The sequence below is a fragment of the Ursus arctos genome, unplaced genomic scaffold (assembly GCF_023065955.2).
Source record: "Ursus arctos isolate Adak ecotype North America unplaced genomic scaffold, UrsArc2.0 scaffold_19, whole genome shotgun sequence".
NCBI classification, from domain to species: domain Eukaryota; kingdom Metazoa; phylum Chordata; class Mammalia; order Carnivora; family Ursidae; genus Ursus; species Ursus arctos.
The window spans coordinates 5,950,122-5,967,576 of NW_026622863.1; the positions used below are offsets into that span (position 1 = coordinate 5,950,122).

The 17,455-nt window shown below is 41.0% G+C and overlaps 2 protein-coding genes across 2 annotated transcripts in view; both read right to left on the reverse strand.

Moving 5' to 3' along the window:
• NETO2 (neuropilin and tolloid like 2) overlaps positions 1-6,067 on the reverse strand; it is a 53,431-nt gene extending 47,364 nt beyond the window's left edge. Inside the window, exon 1 of the mRNA XM_057314148.1 lies at positions 5,984-6,067. Within this exon, the coding sequence (XP_057170131.1) occupies positions 5,984-6,017 (34 nt within the window). The 5' untranslated portion in view covers positions 6,018-6,067. The remainder of the gene's footprint in view (positions 1-5,983) is intronic.
• A 9,690-nt stretch (positions 6,068-15,757) lies between these two features.
• Positions 15,758-17,455, reverse strand: part of ITFG1 (integrin alpha FG-GAP repeat containing 1) — a 269,979-nt gene continuing 268,281 nt past the window's right edge. The window contains exon 18 of the mRNA XM_026494703.4: positions 15,758-17,177. Within this exon, the coding sequence (XP_026350488.1) occupies positions 17,118-17,177 (60 nt within the window). The 3' untranslated portion in view covers positions 15,758-17,117. The remainder of the gene's footprint in view (positions 17,178-17,455) is intronic.

Consider the following 17,455-nt stretch of genomic DNA (forward strand, 5'->3'; position numbering starts at 1 on the left):
CAGTTCTCCATCTCTGTCTGGTTTTGTTTATTTTTACTTTTTCTTTTATACAACCAGTTACATAATATAGAATATATTTCTGGCAAGCATACAAACTGTGGAGATAAGTAGTTAAGGGCTAGAGTGAAGGCTATCATTACTAGGGACCTAAGCTGCTTCTATCTTATTGCTCAGGTATATATGACTTCCCTTCCAAGTTCATCTTATGGCCCAACATGGATGCTGGAGTGCCAGCCATTATATCTTCATTACAGCTATTGTGCCCGTATTAAGAGTCAGCAAGAATGAAGAAATAATATAGGACATTCCTCCTTCCTTTAAAAACACTTGCCTAACGTATTGCATGGTGCACTGGGTGTTATACACAACTAATGAATCATCGAGCCTTACATCGGAAACCGGGGATGTACTGTATGGTGACTAACATAATATAATAAAAAAATCATTAAAAAAAAAAATAAAAAAAATAAAAACACTTGCCTAGAATTAGAATCTACAATGATCTCAAAATAAAAATTTTAACTGAACAAAAAAACCACCACTTTCCCAAAGTTGCACAGATATCTAATTGGCCAGACTCACTTAGTCACATGGCCACACCCAACCCTAAGGAAAGCTGGAAAATCTAGTCTTTCTGTGGGGTGGTCATGGGCTTAATTAAAATTCAGAGAATTACTGAAGTGTAAAAGGGATATTGGGAGACAACTGGCTATTTCTGCCATGTCCCCTCCAGTCTCTTCTGTACTCAGCAGCCAGTGACCCTTCAACACGTAAACCAGATCCTATCACAGCCCTTCATAAATCTTCCAGTACAGTCCCAGTACATTTAGAGTTATGCATACCCCCTACTCTGACTTCAGAGTGCTATGTGATTTAGCGTCTAACCACGTCTCTGACCTCCGCTTGCTACCTATCGCTACACGGGCCTTCTTCCCATCACTCAACGTCCCACGCCAATTCTTGCCTTAGGCGCTAGCTTGTACCTTTTGCCCGGAATCTCTCTGCATGGCTAGTTCCTTCCTGTCATTAGGGTCTCGTGAGGGCTTTCTGACTTCTAAAGAAGCTCTACATCTTCTCCTTCATCCTGTTTCTTTATATGAATATTTTAATTATTATTTATATCACTTGATAGTTTGCTTATTATTTGTCGGTTCCTACTAGAAAGAGGAGCCTTGTCTGATTCACTGATGCATCTCTAGTGACTAGAAGATTGCCTGGCTCACAAGCGCATTCAATGAAAATTAGAGGAACACCTGAGATGCCTAAGCATGATCCCGATTACGTGTTTTTTGTAACTACAACATACAGCGCGGAGTCCCGCGTTAACAAATTACGAAGCACACGTCTTGGGTAACGGCAGTCACACAGATGACCCCGCTTCTTTTATCAAGCATAAATCAAGGGACAGGAAAAGAATTATTTTTTTCTTTTCTTTTCAGATACCCAGCCACTAAGCTTACTTTTGTCAAGCTGGCTCAATTTACCTTTGTTAGTAATTAAATGTGCCTCCTTCCAATAAGCCTTCCTGTTTTAAGCACCAAAGCGGTAAATGGTTTGTAGAATCTATCACGAGATACCAGATGTAACCACGGCCTAACTGGCCTCCCTGCTCTTTACTATCGCCTATAATGAAGGCAGAATGGAGTTCGACAGAGTCCACACACTACTTGAGGTGGCAGTAACTTGGTTTTGATAAACTATGTTCCACAGAACAGAGCACCCAAATTTAATCAAACTCAATTTTACTTCTTAGTTAAGAAAGAAGATGGACTCGGCAAACTTTGGGATCACTCCAACCTGCATATGCTAATCACATGCCAACCACTTTAAGGAAGAGTAACTGTAGCAGAAGTGCTTTCTTTCCTGCAGAACGTGACAATCTCCTTGCTGGCCAAGTGCTCCTAAGAGGGCAATTTGGTATGTTCTCATTCTACAGGAGTCTTCTTTAGACATTCACAGCAAAAAATTTTAATGTGACCAGGTCACATTTTAAAGAGTGATATCTTCTCACCCACTAGTGCTGTAACTGCCAACATATTACTCCAGCCATATTTAACCAACATGTTTTAATGTCATTTTGCCTAGGAAGAATTCAACTTTCTGATTAGTACACTGCAATTTTGTGAGTGATACAACAAACATGTTAAAAAGTTATCAGTTTTGGGGGGCCACTCTGATGAGCCTTTGACCTTGCTCTTATCTATTATCTTTATTTAGTTTTTTTTTTTTAAGATTTTATTTATTTATTTGACGGAGAGATAGAGACAGCCAGCGAGAGAGGGAACACAAGCAGGGGGAGTGGGAGAGGAAGAAGCAGGTTCCCAGTGGAGGAGCCTGATGTGGGGCTCGATCCCAGAACGCCAGGATCACGCCCTGAGTCGAAGGCAGACGCTTAATGACTGAGCCACCCAGGCACCCCTATTTAGTTTTTAAGTACCCCCTCAGAAGGATTCCTTTTGAGGAAGTTCTCCTGTTAAGGTAAGTCTGGAAACCAATGGACCTGATAACATCTTAAGATTCCCCTTTCCAACTCAAAGACCATAATAACTGGGATTCATAGTGATTCAGGGACACATTGTTTAAACACCAAGAATTACTCTGCAAGGAGCATAAATTTAAAAATGAGACTTCAAAAAAAAAACAAACCCAAAAAACTATAGGAGACTGCTGAATGGGTAGTAACCAAAAACAGAACTTGAGATTATTTTAAAACTTCGGATATGAACTTTATTTATAGTTTATCTTTTTTCTATCTTATTCCAAGAAGGACTGAAAGGGATTTGAACTTGTTTTATAATGCACATATGTGTGTATTGCAGGGCTGCATGTTTTTCCTAACAGGTGAATTTGGTTTCAAAACACAGATAAACTGGGGGGTGCCTGGGTGGCTCAGTTGTTAAGCGTCTGCCTTTGGCTCAGGGCGTGATCCCAGGGTCCTGGGATCGAGTCCCACATCGGGCTCCTCTGCTGGGAGCCTGCTTCTTCCTCACCCACTCCTCCTGCTTGTGTTCCCTCTCTTGCTGGCTGTCTCTCTCTCTGTCAAATAAATAAATAAAATCTTTAAAAAAAAATACAAACACAGATAAACTGTATTCTAGTTTGAGGATTTACCATAATAAACCCAGTGTTTAGTCAGACTTCAATTTTCAGCATTAAAACATTTTCTCCTATTCCTGGGGGAAAAGTAAAAAAGTTAATTTTTAACAAGACTGTGCTTTAAAACTTCACTATTAAAGGGACAGCTTTCCAGTACTGTACTTATTTTTCTATAGTTTACTAATTTTTGGATGAGGTGTGAGAATGATAGACAGGAGTTAATTTTTGTCAGTCTCAGGTAAGATTTTAAAAATAGAGTGCCAAGGGATATTTATGCTGTCACACGATAAATTTTATAGCAGTTTATACAGTTTAAATATAACTGAGTCTAATAGGATTTTCCTAAAGTGTGAAGAGTGAATAAAACAGTAAAAAACGTGTTTATAATACTAAAGCAATATTTTCATGTGACTATGATGTTTACTTAACTTTGACAGAAAGTTAAATCAAATTTTATAAGACCCAGAGGGATCATAAACAGTTAAAAGTGAATTATTCCGTTTTAACAACATATGAAAGGTTTAGAAAGCCTAGTAGAGTTATCCTTCTGTTCTCACTGCTGAGAGTAAAACATAATCAATGGCATCTTAAAGAAAATTACCTTCTACTTAAGATCGCACACACTCATTATGGATGATTTGTTTTAGGAGAAACTGACCATAATACTGCAAACAAGGCTTTTGGTAGGTAATATCTATAATTATGCAAATATTAAATAACTGCTTCTGATAAGAACCTCTTCAGTACTGAAGCAATTCACCTTACAGGTGAGTACAGGACACTTAAGGGTGGCTTTTTCATGCCTTGATGCCCCAAATCAGTGGGAGCACTAGGAAAATCCAGTATTTTTCCAAAAGATAATTTCTTAAAATTAAAAAATAACAATTTTTGTATAGGTGACACAGGCATTTGGTTAAAAAAATCAAGTGCTACAAATGGGGGTGCAGTGAAATAGAAGTCTTCCCCTCACTCTGGTCTCTCAGATTCCCTTCTCAGTATCAACTTTTGTTAATTTCTTGACTCTTTCCAGACCAATTCCCCATATTTACAAGAGCACACACACAGACTTTAGAAGACTTAAACGTAGCTTGTTTCATTTCTAGCAAGTCTACAACAACTTAGTTCGAGCTTTAAAAATAGTCTAGCATGTAAAACAAGCGTAGATTTTAGTCTACACTGAAAAGAAAAGCCAGATACTACATTGTTTTCACCATTGGCTCTGCCATCAGCACAGAATCCTTTCCTGAAAGGTGCAACAACCAAATGCTTCACCACAGCGGCCACAGAGGGCAGTATGTACCCACGACAAAGGCAGAGACAGAAAAGCTGCAAATCCCTTCAGGATTGAGGAGGACCAGCAATTCTGTCCTATTCAGCTCAGTTCCCTGAAGTTCCGCAGGTAGGGCTGTGTAACAGGGCTCACTGATTTCTCCTTAGGGGGCGACCCAGATGGACTGTCATGATGTTGACAACCATAAAGCAATCACGGCAATGAAGCAAATTTGGATAATGAGCACTATCAGAAAACCTACTGTGCACGTAGGATTTATTTTGGAAGAATAAAACAATCTTAATTTCCATGGAATGGCTACGTAAATTAGGATTTACAGAGAGTTAAACTATACAAAATTAACATCAGAGTTTTAAATTTTAATTTAATGAAGGAATCACTAAGAATTCATGGGGTGATGTGAAATATTCACTAGGTAGAAAGTCCTGGGTTACCTTAGTACCAACTGTATCTCTAAGTATACAGTAGGGTAAACATTTGAAATGAAACTGCTGAAATCTCAATTATGAATTTAGGAAAATCTGGAAAGCAGGCAATCGTCCAATTAAAATTGAAAGCAAAATTATGCTGAATTTTCTAATAAACAAATTTGAAAAATTTGTTGTTTGAAAAAAACCCAACATTTATCACTGTACAAATATCAGGATACAACAAGCTATATATGACACTGCTAACACATTACCTTAACTCCTTACCCAATATAAAAAAGAGGATATGTCATAGCATTACCAACGTACAGCTATTCAGTTTTCAATTTAAATCAGTAGGGGAAAAGGGAAGCCCTTTTTTGGTGGTGGTGTTTTCCTCTGACGACTGAAAAAGGATTTATTCAGTCCGAGTTTCGGAAGCAACTTTGCATCACAGCCTTAATTATCTATGCATATAAATTTCAGTCTAAAATTATACCTCCAGGAAAATGCAAAGCAGCTATAGCATGTCTGGGAGCTTTGTGCACTTGTCAAGCCCACTGTTTTAATTCCCGGTACAACAAATCAGAAAGAACCACACACCAGCGGCACGGTATTCCGAAGTCCCGGGAAGCGCCGGGGCGCGGCCGCGAGCAGTGGGCTCCGGGCCGGGCCGAGCCGGGTCGCGGCGGCCGCAGTGGTGCCGCAGCCTCCGCGGCCGCAGCAGGTGGGACCCGGCCCGGCCCGCAGGCCGTTCCGCCACCCGCCAACGCGGGGCTTTTCGAGAGCTGCTCCGCGATGCCTCGGCTGGGGCTTTTATTGTTTGCGTGGAACGACTTTCTGTCATTAAATGCTGAAAAAGACTGGCCTTCGCCCCACTTACACGAACCCCACAACTTTGCGAAGCGATGCGCGGAATTTTAAGGAAGAGGCGCGAGGACACGGCTTGGAGGGCCCGCCGGGCCGCTGCTTCCCGATCTACCGCGCGTTCCCACCAGTGCCCCCCGGAGCCTGCCAGACTCGCAGAGAGCTGGGGGAGAGGCGCCTGGAGAGCAAGTCAATCCGGGCGGGCGCGAGAGCTCCGCGGTCCGCGCGGACCAGACAAAGAGGCGCGTCGGGCGCCGGGGAGGGACGCGAAGACGCCGGCCTCGGCCCGCAGGGGGCGCCGTCCGCGGCCCCCGGCGCTTACCTTTGAGGACCGCGCAGAGCTGCTCCAGGGCCATGTTCCCGAGCGGCCCGGCGCTTCGCGAGGGGCCGAGGCGGCGGCGAGGAGGAGGCGGCGGCGGCGCGGCGCTCACGGCCCGGCGCGGCGGCAGTCCCGCTCGGTCCCCATCGCCGGCCACCAGGCTGCCTCCCCGCGGGGCAGGGCTCAGGTCCTGCAACCCGCCATGCCCGAGCCCCGCGGCGGGCTCCCGCGCTGCCCGAGCCCCCCGACGGGCGCCGCCTCCTGCTCCGCGGCGCTCTGTCCCATCGACTGCCCCGGAGCCGAGGCGCGCTGGCGCGAGGGACGACTCCGGCACGGACCGCTCCTCCTGCGGCCGCGGCGCGAGCCCCTCCGAAGTGGCGGGCGCGGGGAGCCCCGGCTCATTTAAGCAGGGAGCGCGAGCGCCGCGTGCCGGCCGCGCCGCCTGCGCGCATGTGCCCGCCCCCCGCCCCCGCCCGCGTGCCCCTCGCACCCTCCCGGCCAATCGCCAGGCGGGCCCGCCCGCGGCCTCGCGCCCCGGGAGGGCTGCGCGCCCGCGACCGTTGGGCTGCGGGCGGGGCGCCGCCGTCTCGACCCCTTCGGCAGCGAACGGCCGCTCCGAGAGGCCGGCGCTGAGGGAGAGCCCGGCCCATCCCCCGCCGCTGCAGGGCGTCCGGGGGGAGCTGGTGCGAGCCCTCGAGGCCTCCGGCCCGCGGGAGGGGCTGGGGAGCTCGCCGCCCGCCCCGAGCCCCGTAGCCCTTGCCCGCCAGCCCATCTCCGTCCATCTTCGCCGATAGACAGGGGCCACCGACCCCTTGGCCTCCTACGACCTCGGTTCAAGGTCAAAACTCTGCCCAGCTTGCCCCTGCTTAATAACTTGCCTTGCGCAGGGGGCGAGGATCTGGGCGGGGGCTCAGGGACAGAGAGCGCCTGAGGTTCTCACCGGCCCTTGGCGCCAGGTGACTTAACTAGAGGGCGGCGAGGATCACTAACTTCCTAGGTCGCCAGGCACAGTACCAAATACTTTGCGTGTCAACTCTTTTTAGTCCTCAAACCCACCTCCCTCGGTAGGTCCTGTTAGAGGATGGGGATAACGAGGCCAGAAAGGTTAAGTAGTTTGTCCAGAGCCACACAGCGAGGGAGGAGGACAGGGTTGTGAATCCGGGAAACCCGCCTCCAGAGATTGCTGTACTGTCCACTAAGCCATGCTGATGGGGTCGCTCGACTCTGCTGGTAAAAAACACAAAACAAAAACACAAAACAAAACAACTCCAGACTGGCAGACTGCATAATATTAATTATCCTGTTTTATTTTCTCCATAGTAATTATCACGCTCGGAAATTACCTTGCTCATCTACTTGTTTATTTGTTCATCACATATATCCCATTTAGCCCCACACCGCTAAAACACGAGCGGCTTGACAGCGGGAGGCTACATTCATAGAGTCACTCAACACACACTCATTGAGTGTTAACTATGTGCAGAAAACAATAATAGGTGCCAGGGAATTAAGGCTGTGATTAAGGCTCTACCATAATAGAATATTTGTGCCTGTATCTGGCACATAATAGGAACTCCATAAATATTTCAACGAAATACAGTTAAGGACAATGTTAGGCAACTGAAAAAACTCTTCCAGGGAGGTCAACCTCTTCTCTCTTTCCTTCTGTCCCTCTCAGCAAGTCACAAAAGTAAGTATTCACAAGGTTTGCAAGTGAAAACATATTTCACCCCAATTAATAGCAAGACATTTAGTCCTTTATCGTGTGCTACGGGCCGTATAAAAGATGTGTCTGTGTTGGTTCCCAAGAGAAATCACCTACAAATCACGAGTCACTTGTGAGATTGCACACAAGAACCAACTAGTAAATAAAACATTTGAAATCCTTTTCCACAAACATCAAGTGACATATTGGAAGACTGGGACAGTAGTAAAGAGTATTAAATGTAAGTCACAGACAATGTGGGCAAAAAGAATTAGGAGGAAGGAGCCTTCTCAACTTCTGGAACAGAATAGGTTCTTATTGCATAGTTGTGGACTGAAGGAAGAATCAGCGTCTGTGATGTCATCAGAGAATGCTTCATGGAGGAGGTGACCCACAAAGAATGGAAAGGCTATGGATGGCAAATGGAGAGGAGAGGAGGCAGAAGAGCCTTCAAGTCAGGCAAGGAGCAAAGGTTAGCACTGCATTTGGGGCAAGTGTTGTGTCTGGTAGTGAAGATAGAATGGACTACGGTGGGCTTTGATTGTGGAGAGGCGTACTTAAATCCTAGGCAGAGGGCTTTGTGCTTGATTCAGGAGGCCAGAGGCGTAGTTTTTAATAGTGGACTAATGGAGCTCTGGAAAAACTAATCTGTCAGTTCAATTGAGGATATAAAGAAAGGGGAGAGGGGATTAGAGCGACTGGAGTAATTTAAAAAGCATATACACAGAACTCTCATTTGGCCGAGTAGCCCTTACTGGTAGAACCATTTTGATGAAACCTAAAAAGGTTTTTTTTCCTCTAGGATACTGGCTGGGGTGTAGATTCCCAAAGAATAGATTGGGAATGCTCCATTTTGGCTCCCTTTTAAGACACCTATCTTTTGGCTGTGTTAGTGTAATTGTCTGTAGTAGATTTTCCAAGGAACGTGATAAAGCACAGATCATAGCTGGGACTACTGTGTGGCCATATGTTAACTAAATCAAAAGGAAAGCACTCTGCATATCTCTCAGAGAGTTCTGTATTTGAATTATTATTTCCCCGCAAGACCACCCAGTAGCACTCAAGTCTGTTCCTAGGTTACCTGCCAGTTCCCAGGTGACGGGGGACTCTGCTTTCATTGCAATCTCCTGATCTTTCAAGGCATAAGTGTAGCCTCCCCAGCTCCTCACAGAATCATTCCTATGGTTTAAATTCGCTTTTCTCCGACCAGATCCCCTGTAGCACTTGAATGGTATGTAGCGTTGACTTACTATGAAAATGAATCATTTAAAAAATACAGTATTTTATCTCAATGTTTATATACTGAACAGCTTTTTGTTGTCTCTCTTTCCCACTAGAGGTAGGGAGCTCTAACATTTTATTAAATGATAGCCTAGGAAGGCAGGTTGTCATGTTTAGAGATTTTTATGGACTGAATGTTTGTTTCCCTTAGAATTCGCACGTTGAAGTCCTAACCTCTGGGACTGTATTTGGAGATGGGACCTCTAAGATTAAATGAGGGTGGGGCCCTGATCTGATGGGATTGGTGTCTTTGTAAGAAGAGACACCAGAGAGCGCGCCCCTCTCCTTGGCACTCCAGCACGAGGAAATGCCCTTTAAGGACATAGTGACGTAGCAATGAGCAAGCCAGGAGGAGTTCTCACCAGAAACCGAATTGGCTGGAGCCTTTGTATGGGACTAGCAGCCTCCAGAGCCGTGAGAAATGAATGTTGCTTAAGCCCCCCAGTCCTTGGCATTTTGTTACAGAAGCCTGAGCAGACTCACACAGAGCCATGATTCAGGAAGACACAAGAATTTACACTGCCCAGGGGCGCCTGGGTGGCACAGCGGTTAAGCATCTGCCTTCGGCTCAGGGCGTGATCCCGGCGTTATGGGATCGAGCCCCACATCGGGCTCTTCCGCTATGAGCCTGCTTCTTCCTCTCCCACTCCCCTGCTTGTGTTCCCTCTCTCGCTGGCTGTCTCTATCTCTGTCAAATAAATAAATAAGATCTTAAAAAAAAAAAAAAAGAATTTACACTGCCCAAACTGATGTATAGAAAGTGGTCTCACACCATTTCGCTGACAGTGTGCAGATATGGCAACGACGATGGCAAAATCCAACGAAAAGCGATATCATCTAGATTTCATTGTTATTACACAACTGTAAGGTTTTTTAGGGAAAGAAAAGAGGAAACTGATAAAAATTTTAACTCGTATTCGTCTGCTTGGGCTGTTGTAACAAAATGCCGCAGACGGGGTGGCTTGAACGATAGAAATGTATGTTCTCATAGTTTTGGAGGCTGCAAGTCCAGGATCAAGGTGCACATAGGCTTGGGGTCTGGTGAGACTTCTCTTCCTGGCCGGTAGACTGCAGACTTCTTGCTATGTCTTCCCATGGCCCTTCCTCTGCACTGCAGACCTCATGTCTCTTCCTGTTAGAAGGACACCTGAGGTGCCACCCTTATGACCTCATCTGACCTTAATCACATCCTCAGAAGCCCAGTCTCCACATGCAGTCACATTGAGGGTTAGAGCTTCAATATATGAATTTAGGGGGTGGGGGACACAATTCAGTCCATATACTCATACACCCACGAACCAAAATTATTCCTGTGTTAATGATTTTGAAGAAGAGCTCCTTCTGGGGAGTTGATAGCAGTTCTTTCAGTAACACTGTCACCTATACTTGTTTCCAAATTTCTGCTTAGTGTAATTCCAAAGCAAGAGAGGTTTTAAGAAATACTGCCTACCACCAATACTAAAGTATTTCAACTTTATCAGGAGAATTTCTCATCATCCAGGTACTTTCATTTGATTGTGAAAAACTAAGAAAGGTCCTAATGATATTTTTAGAATAACATTGCTAGCATATATGGTATCATTTTTCCCTTCCTTCCTTCCTTCCTTCCTTCCTTCCTTCCTTCCTTCCTTCCTTCCTTCCTCCCTCCCTCCCTCCCTCCCTCCTTTCTTTCTTTCTTTCTTTCTTTCTTTCTTTCTTTCTTTCTTTCTCTTTCTTTCTTTCTTTCTTTCTTTCTTTCTTTCCTCCCTCCCTCCCTCCCTCCCTCCTTTCTTTCCTTCCTTCCTCCCTCCCTCCCTCCCTCCCTCCTTTCTTTCTTTCCTTTCTTTCTTTCTTTCTTTCTTTCTTTCTTTCTTTCCTCCCTCCCTCCCTCCCTCCCTCCTTTCTTTCCTTCCTTCCTCCCTCCCTCCCTCTCTCTCTCTTTCCTTCCTTCCTTCCTTCCTTCCTTCCTTCCCTCATTTCTTTCTTTCTCTTTCTTTCTTTCTTTCTTTCTTTCTTTCTTTCTTTCTTTCTTTCTTTCTTTCTTTCTTTCTTTCTTTCCTTCCTTCCTTCCTTCCTTCCTTCCTTCCTTCCTTCCTTCCTTCCTTCTTTCTTTCTTTCTTTCTTTCTTTCTTTCTTTCTTTCTTTCTTTCTTTCTTTCTTCTCTCTCTCTCTCCCTTTCTTTTTGATGGTGGGAGAGGGAGAGAGTGGAGCCCAACTCAGATCTTGATATCATGACTCTGAAATCATGACCTGAGCCAAAATCAAGAGTCAGCACTTAACCAACTGAGCCACCCAGGTGCCCCTGGTATCATTTTCTTAAAAGCCAAAATTCCATTTTGAAATATCTGTTTACTTTATGCTTAAACCTGTTTAGTGCAAGCTGAAATGAATGCTACTTTATTTGTACAACATGAAACCATAATATTAAACTATAAAATTCTTCATATAGTTACTTGGTAATGTTTGTTAGATAAAAGAACTTTCTTAAATGTTCAACTTAAGGGCATCATAGACTGAATATTTGTGCTGCTTGATATCTTATGCTATTAATCCTAGTGTGATTAGAATGCATATATATTCAACTATATATTGGTGTTATTCAATTTTCATTTTTGTAAGGAAGTTGTATCTAAGTTATTGCAATTATTAGCAACAAATCTCAAACTATATTTTATGCTGTAATATAGATAAGATTTGTGATGAAACATATTTCTAGGTATGTGATCTACAAAAGGAACTTTGGAAAACTTTTGTAAGATTTTTAAAAAATTGTGAGATATAATACTCAGAAAAGTGTTTACAACAAACAGATATATACAGTTAAATTATGAAGCTAAGTGCCATGTAAACACCACCCAGATCAAGAAATAAAACTTCACATATACCCTGAAGCTCCCCATGTGCTCGTCTTGATTATAATCATATATAATTATAATTTGTCATTTCTTCCTCTTGTTTTCTTTTTTTTTCTCATGGGACATAACTACTTTTCTCTTTTTTAAAATGCAGTATAGTTGACATACAATATTAGATTAGTTTAGGGTGTATAACAGTGATTTGATAATTGTACACGTTACAAAATGTTTACCATGATAAATGTAGTTACCATCTGTCACCACATGAAGTTATTACAATCTTGCTATATTCCCTCCGCTGTACTTTTCATCTCCTGACATATTTATTGTGGAACTGGAGTTTTGTACCTCTTACTCCCCTTCACCGATTTTGTCCATCCCCTCTGGCAACCACTAATTTATTCTCTGTATTTATGACTCTATTTCTGATTATTTGTTTGCTTAATTTGCATTTCCCAAATTTGAACACCCTTTTCTATGTTTATTGGCTACTTGGATATCCTTTTTTAGTGAATGACCTATTCAAAACTTTGCCCAACTTTTTACTGGGATGTCTTTTTAAATAATTTTACAGAATTTCTCTATTTTGGGTAACTAGTCAGTTGTATGTGTGAAAATATTTTCTTTCATTTAGTGGCTTGTCCTCACCCTTTTAATAGTGTCTGTGATGAACAGAAGAAGTTAATTAATTTTGGTATGCTCCTGTACATAAAACATTTCCCTTATATTGTTTTTAGTGACTTGAATAAGAAACTCATCCCTACCCCAGGATCATGAAGTTATTTATGTTTATTAAATACTAAAAGCTTGTACATTTGCATTTCACATTTAGGTCTGACATCCGTCTGTCTCTTCAGTAATACTACACTATATTAATCATTATAACTTTATATTACATTTTGATATCTGACAGACCAAGTTCTTGTTCTTTTTCAAGATAGTCTTGGCTATTCTTGGCCCTTTGTATTTCCGTATGCATTTTAGAAACAGTTTATCAAGTTTCAGCAGCAACGACAACGACAATCTGTTGGGATAGTGAATGGAGCTGGGGGTGATCTGTCATCTTTACAATACTCTGTCATTCTGTCCATAAACAGGATGTACATTTATTGAAGACTCCTTAAGCTTTCTGAAGAAAGTTTTATAATTGACCCCACAGAGATGTGATACATCTTGTGTTATTGGTTTGTGGGTAGTTGACTTTGATGCTTTTATAGATGTTACCTGTTTTAAATCCATTTTGTATCCGATTTGCTCATAAAGAAAAATGCAGTTGATTTTAGAAACCACCAAACTGTTGTCCAGAGTGCTCTGACCACACTGCATTCCTATCGGGAATATGAGAATTCCGGCTGCTCCAGTTGTTCCTCATACATGTTAGCACTCAGAACTGTCAGCATGTTTTGTTTTAGCTGTTTCAGCAGGTGTGTAATGGTATCTTTCCATGATTTCAGTATTTATTTACCTACCAGCTAATGGTGTGGGGTATCTTTTCATCAGTTGCCATTTGTATCTCTCTTTTAGTGACGTGTCCGAGTACTTGCCCACTTTTAAACTGGGTTGTTTATGTATTGTTGACTTTTAAGAGTTCTTTATATATTCTGGATACAAGCCCATTGTTGGATATGTGATTTGCAAATATTTTCTTCCCATATGCAGCTTGTCTATTCATAGTCTTGAAAGTGGTTTTGGCAAAGAAAATGTCTTTAATTTAGAAGTCAAATTTATCAATATTTTCTTTTATGGATTGTACTTTCGGTGTCATTCCTAAGAACTTTTTGCCTAACTCATGAAGATATTCATGAAGTTCATGAAGATATTCTTATATGTTTTCTTCTAAAAGTCTTACAGTTTTATGCTTTACATTTAAGTTTATGATCCATTAAAAAAAGATTTATTTATTTATTTATTTATTTATTTATTTATTTATTGAGAGATCACACCCACACATGGGGGGAGGGGCAGAGGGAGAGGGGGAGAGAGAGAATCTTATGCGGGCTCCACACTTTCATGACCCTGAGATCATGACCTGAGTCTTCAATAAATGTACCCTGAGATCATGACCTGAGCTGAAACCTGCCCCAGTTTATGATCCATTTTTGAGTTAATTTGTCATAGAAGGTGTGAAGTTTAGGTCAGGATCCTTTTTCTCTGCCTATGTTTGGTCAGTTGTTCTAACACTATCTGTGGAAAAGACTGCCTTCCTCTGAATCACTTTTACACTTTTGTCAAAGATCAAATAGCTGTATTTGTGTAGGTTTCTCTCAACCCTCTATTTTGTTCCATTGCCATTGCTCTATGTGTCTATCTCTCTGTCAATACTGCACTATCTTGGTTACTATAACTTTATTATAAGACTTAACTGGAAGTCTTAAAATTGGGTAGTTTGATTCCTCCAGCTTTGCCTTCTTTTTCAAAACTATTTTAAGCTGTTCTAGTTTCTTCACTCTTTTATATGAATTTTACAATCATCTTGTCTATATCTACAAAAAATACTGCTGGGATTTTGATAGGGATGGTCTTAAATCTATAGATCATTTGTGGAATGTTGACATCTTTACTAGGTTGAATCTTCCAATCCACGAACACAGTGTCTTTATGTTCAAGTCTTCCTTGATTTCTTTCATTGGTATTTTGTAGTTTTCTGCACACAAATCCCATGCATGCTTCGTTATAGTTCTATGTAAGAATTTCAGGGGCCCCTGGGTGGCTCAGTCGGTTAAGTGTCCAACTCTTGATTTTGGCTCAGGTCATGATCTCAGGGTTCTGGGATCGAGCCTGGCATTGGGCTCCCTCCCTGCTCAGTGGGGAGTCTGCTTGTCTCCTTCTCTCTCTGCCCCTCCCCTGCTCACGTGCACTCTGTCTCTCCCCACCCCCGGCTCTTAAGTAAATAAATCTTTAAAAAAAATTCATTATTGTATCCATTTTAAATAGTATTTAAAAAATTTCAATTTCCAATTGCTCATTATGTTTATATATAAGTGACTGATTGTGTTGACCTTGTGTCCTGCTAAACTTGCTAAATTCACTTAGTTCTAGGAGGTATTTTGTATGTGTGTGTGTGTGTCTATAGATTCCTGGGAATTTTCTAGATACTCATGTCATCTACTAACAGGGATAGTTTTATTTCTTCCTTTCCAATCCATATGCTTTTTCTTTCCTTTTCTTGGATTATTACTTTAGTTAAGATTTCTAGTACTATGTGGAAAAGCATCAGTGGGATAGGACATCCTTGTCTTGTACCTAATCATTACAGTTAAGGAAGTTCTAGTCATAGTTTGTCTAGATTTTTTTTTTTAAATCAGGAATGGATGTTAGATTTCTAAAGTTTTCTTCTGTGTTTGTTGAGAAGATAAAAGATGGGTTTTCTGATTTATTAATATGGTGAGTTATACTGCTTTTTTCCCTTCAAATAGTGAAATTAGTTTTGCGTTCTGGATGAAACCCACTTGTCATTACATATTATCTGTTTATATATTTCTGGATACAACTTGCTAATGTTTTGTTAAGAATTTTCGCATCTATGTTGTGAGGGATATTGGTCTGTGGTTTTATTTTCTTGTAATGTACTGGGTTTTGGTATTAGGAAAATATTGACCTTATTAAAGGAATTGTGAAGTATTCCTTTGTCTTCTTTTTCTTTTTTTTTCTCTTTAACATTTTGTTGGCATAACACACTCCTTATAGATCCTGACTCCAAGTGAGTTTTAAAACTCATGCTCTATCAGTTGAGAGATACTCAACCTAACAGTCTTTAGGACAGTGTGTGCCTGGCAGTGTTGCTGTTGATAACGGTTTAGTAAATTAACAGAGCACTATAGTCAGATAGTCAGGGGATTCCTATCTTGCATGAACTCACAAGGAGGCAACAGGCAAGTCACTCTACCTCTGTCTCATGGTGCAGATAAGTGATTTAGACTTTATACTCAAAAAATATTTACACACTCACCAAAATACTTTGTTTCAATACACAGTATTTATTAAGGAGACATATTAACATGCTTAGATACACAAAATAAACCACTTATACACATGCCATTCTCAATGAACTGTAAAGGAAAAAATAACACAAAGAACAAAATTCATTGTTTTTAGGTAAGTTTTTGTGTTTTATAGCCATCACATGTCCACTGCATATTAGAAAATTATTAACATTGATATATAAACTTTCCCAGTCTTAGATTTAACTTTTAAAGTAACTTTTTGGTGAGGTGAAGTTCACAAAAATTTGCATTGAAGTCTGAATGTAAATTAGAGACTCTACGCTTTTGAGAATAAAAATGTGGCTGAAGATTTGCATTCTTAGATGCTATCTACAGCAGTTTCCTTTCAAGAAATCAAACGTTCTTCATTAGCACATGATAAGGATCAGTGTTGAAATGAAAACTTTGAGTGCATATTAATTCTTGGGGGTACTATAATACAATTTCTAGTTAATATGAGCAAGTAATTACATTGTCATGTAAGATGCCAACCACTAAGAATTTAGGTTTTCCAAAGAATATGATTTCCTCATGCCCGAAAATAACATTCTATTGAGTCTATATATTTTGATAATAATTAGTTGTATAAGTCTGTAAGAAGAAAACCAACTAAAAATAGTAATCCTGACAACTACCACTTACTGAGCAGTTAACTAACTGTGTGCTAGGCACTAACCCAAGCACTCCACATACTTATCCCACCTGATGTTTACAAACCCAAACGAGTAGTATTACTAGCCCCATTTGTAAACAAGAGAATTTAGGCTCACAAAGGTTAACAATAGCCAAATTCAAGCAGCTTGTAAGTGGTGGAACCAGGAATTGAAGGCAAGCCCGCTGGACTGCAATTCCAAAGCCAGAGTATCCATGCATTATCCCGTGTGTGGTCACCTGCTGTGATGAAGGTGAAATAACTTTATCTGTGATACATTCACAAAGGTAAAGTTTGTATTGTTAGAGTAAGAAGCAAGACCAGTTCAAGTGGAACACAAAAATCTCTGCTCGTTTATTTTTATTTATACATGTCTTTTTCTATTATCATTATTCTAGTAAGATTATAAATACATAAACACCTGAGTACATGCAACACATTCCACAAAGTAACAAAAATGTACAGCACATTTAAATAACCCAAATTACTGTATACAAAGTGCTTTAAAAAAAGACCTTGTGACATATTCAGACCATATTTATTTGAATACTTTTCAATAATTGCCAAAGGATACATCATTTATAAATAATATTCAAAGTCCCTTATTTTCTTCTATCAGCCAAATTTAGTATTTCAATTAATCAAGTGACTAGCTGTTCCATTATGTAATACTAAAGGTAAGTCACATAGCATCAAAATGAAACCGATGGGCTTCTTGTCGTTTTTCTCTGTCATCTGCTTTCTGAAAAAGAATTTTTGATTAGTTTATAAATGACAGGAAAATGTCAAGAAAAGACTCATTTCTGAAATATAAAGTAGTTAATTAAAAAAAAATCTCTAAGCAAATAGCGGATAAAAGATGACTTTATTATGTAATAATCTTATGAAATTTTTGTAGTTTACAGTAGCTATTTTATAATTAATAACCCACTAATTGAATTTAAAAACCAATAAGAAATGTTCCTTAAATACTTAGCTTGTTATCATTTATTATTTATTTGAAAGTAGTAGTAAACATCA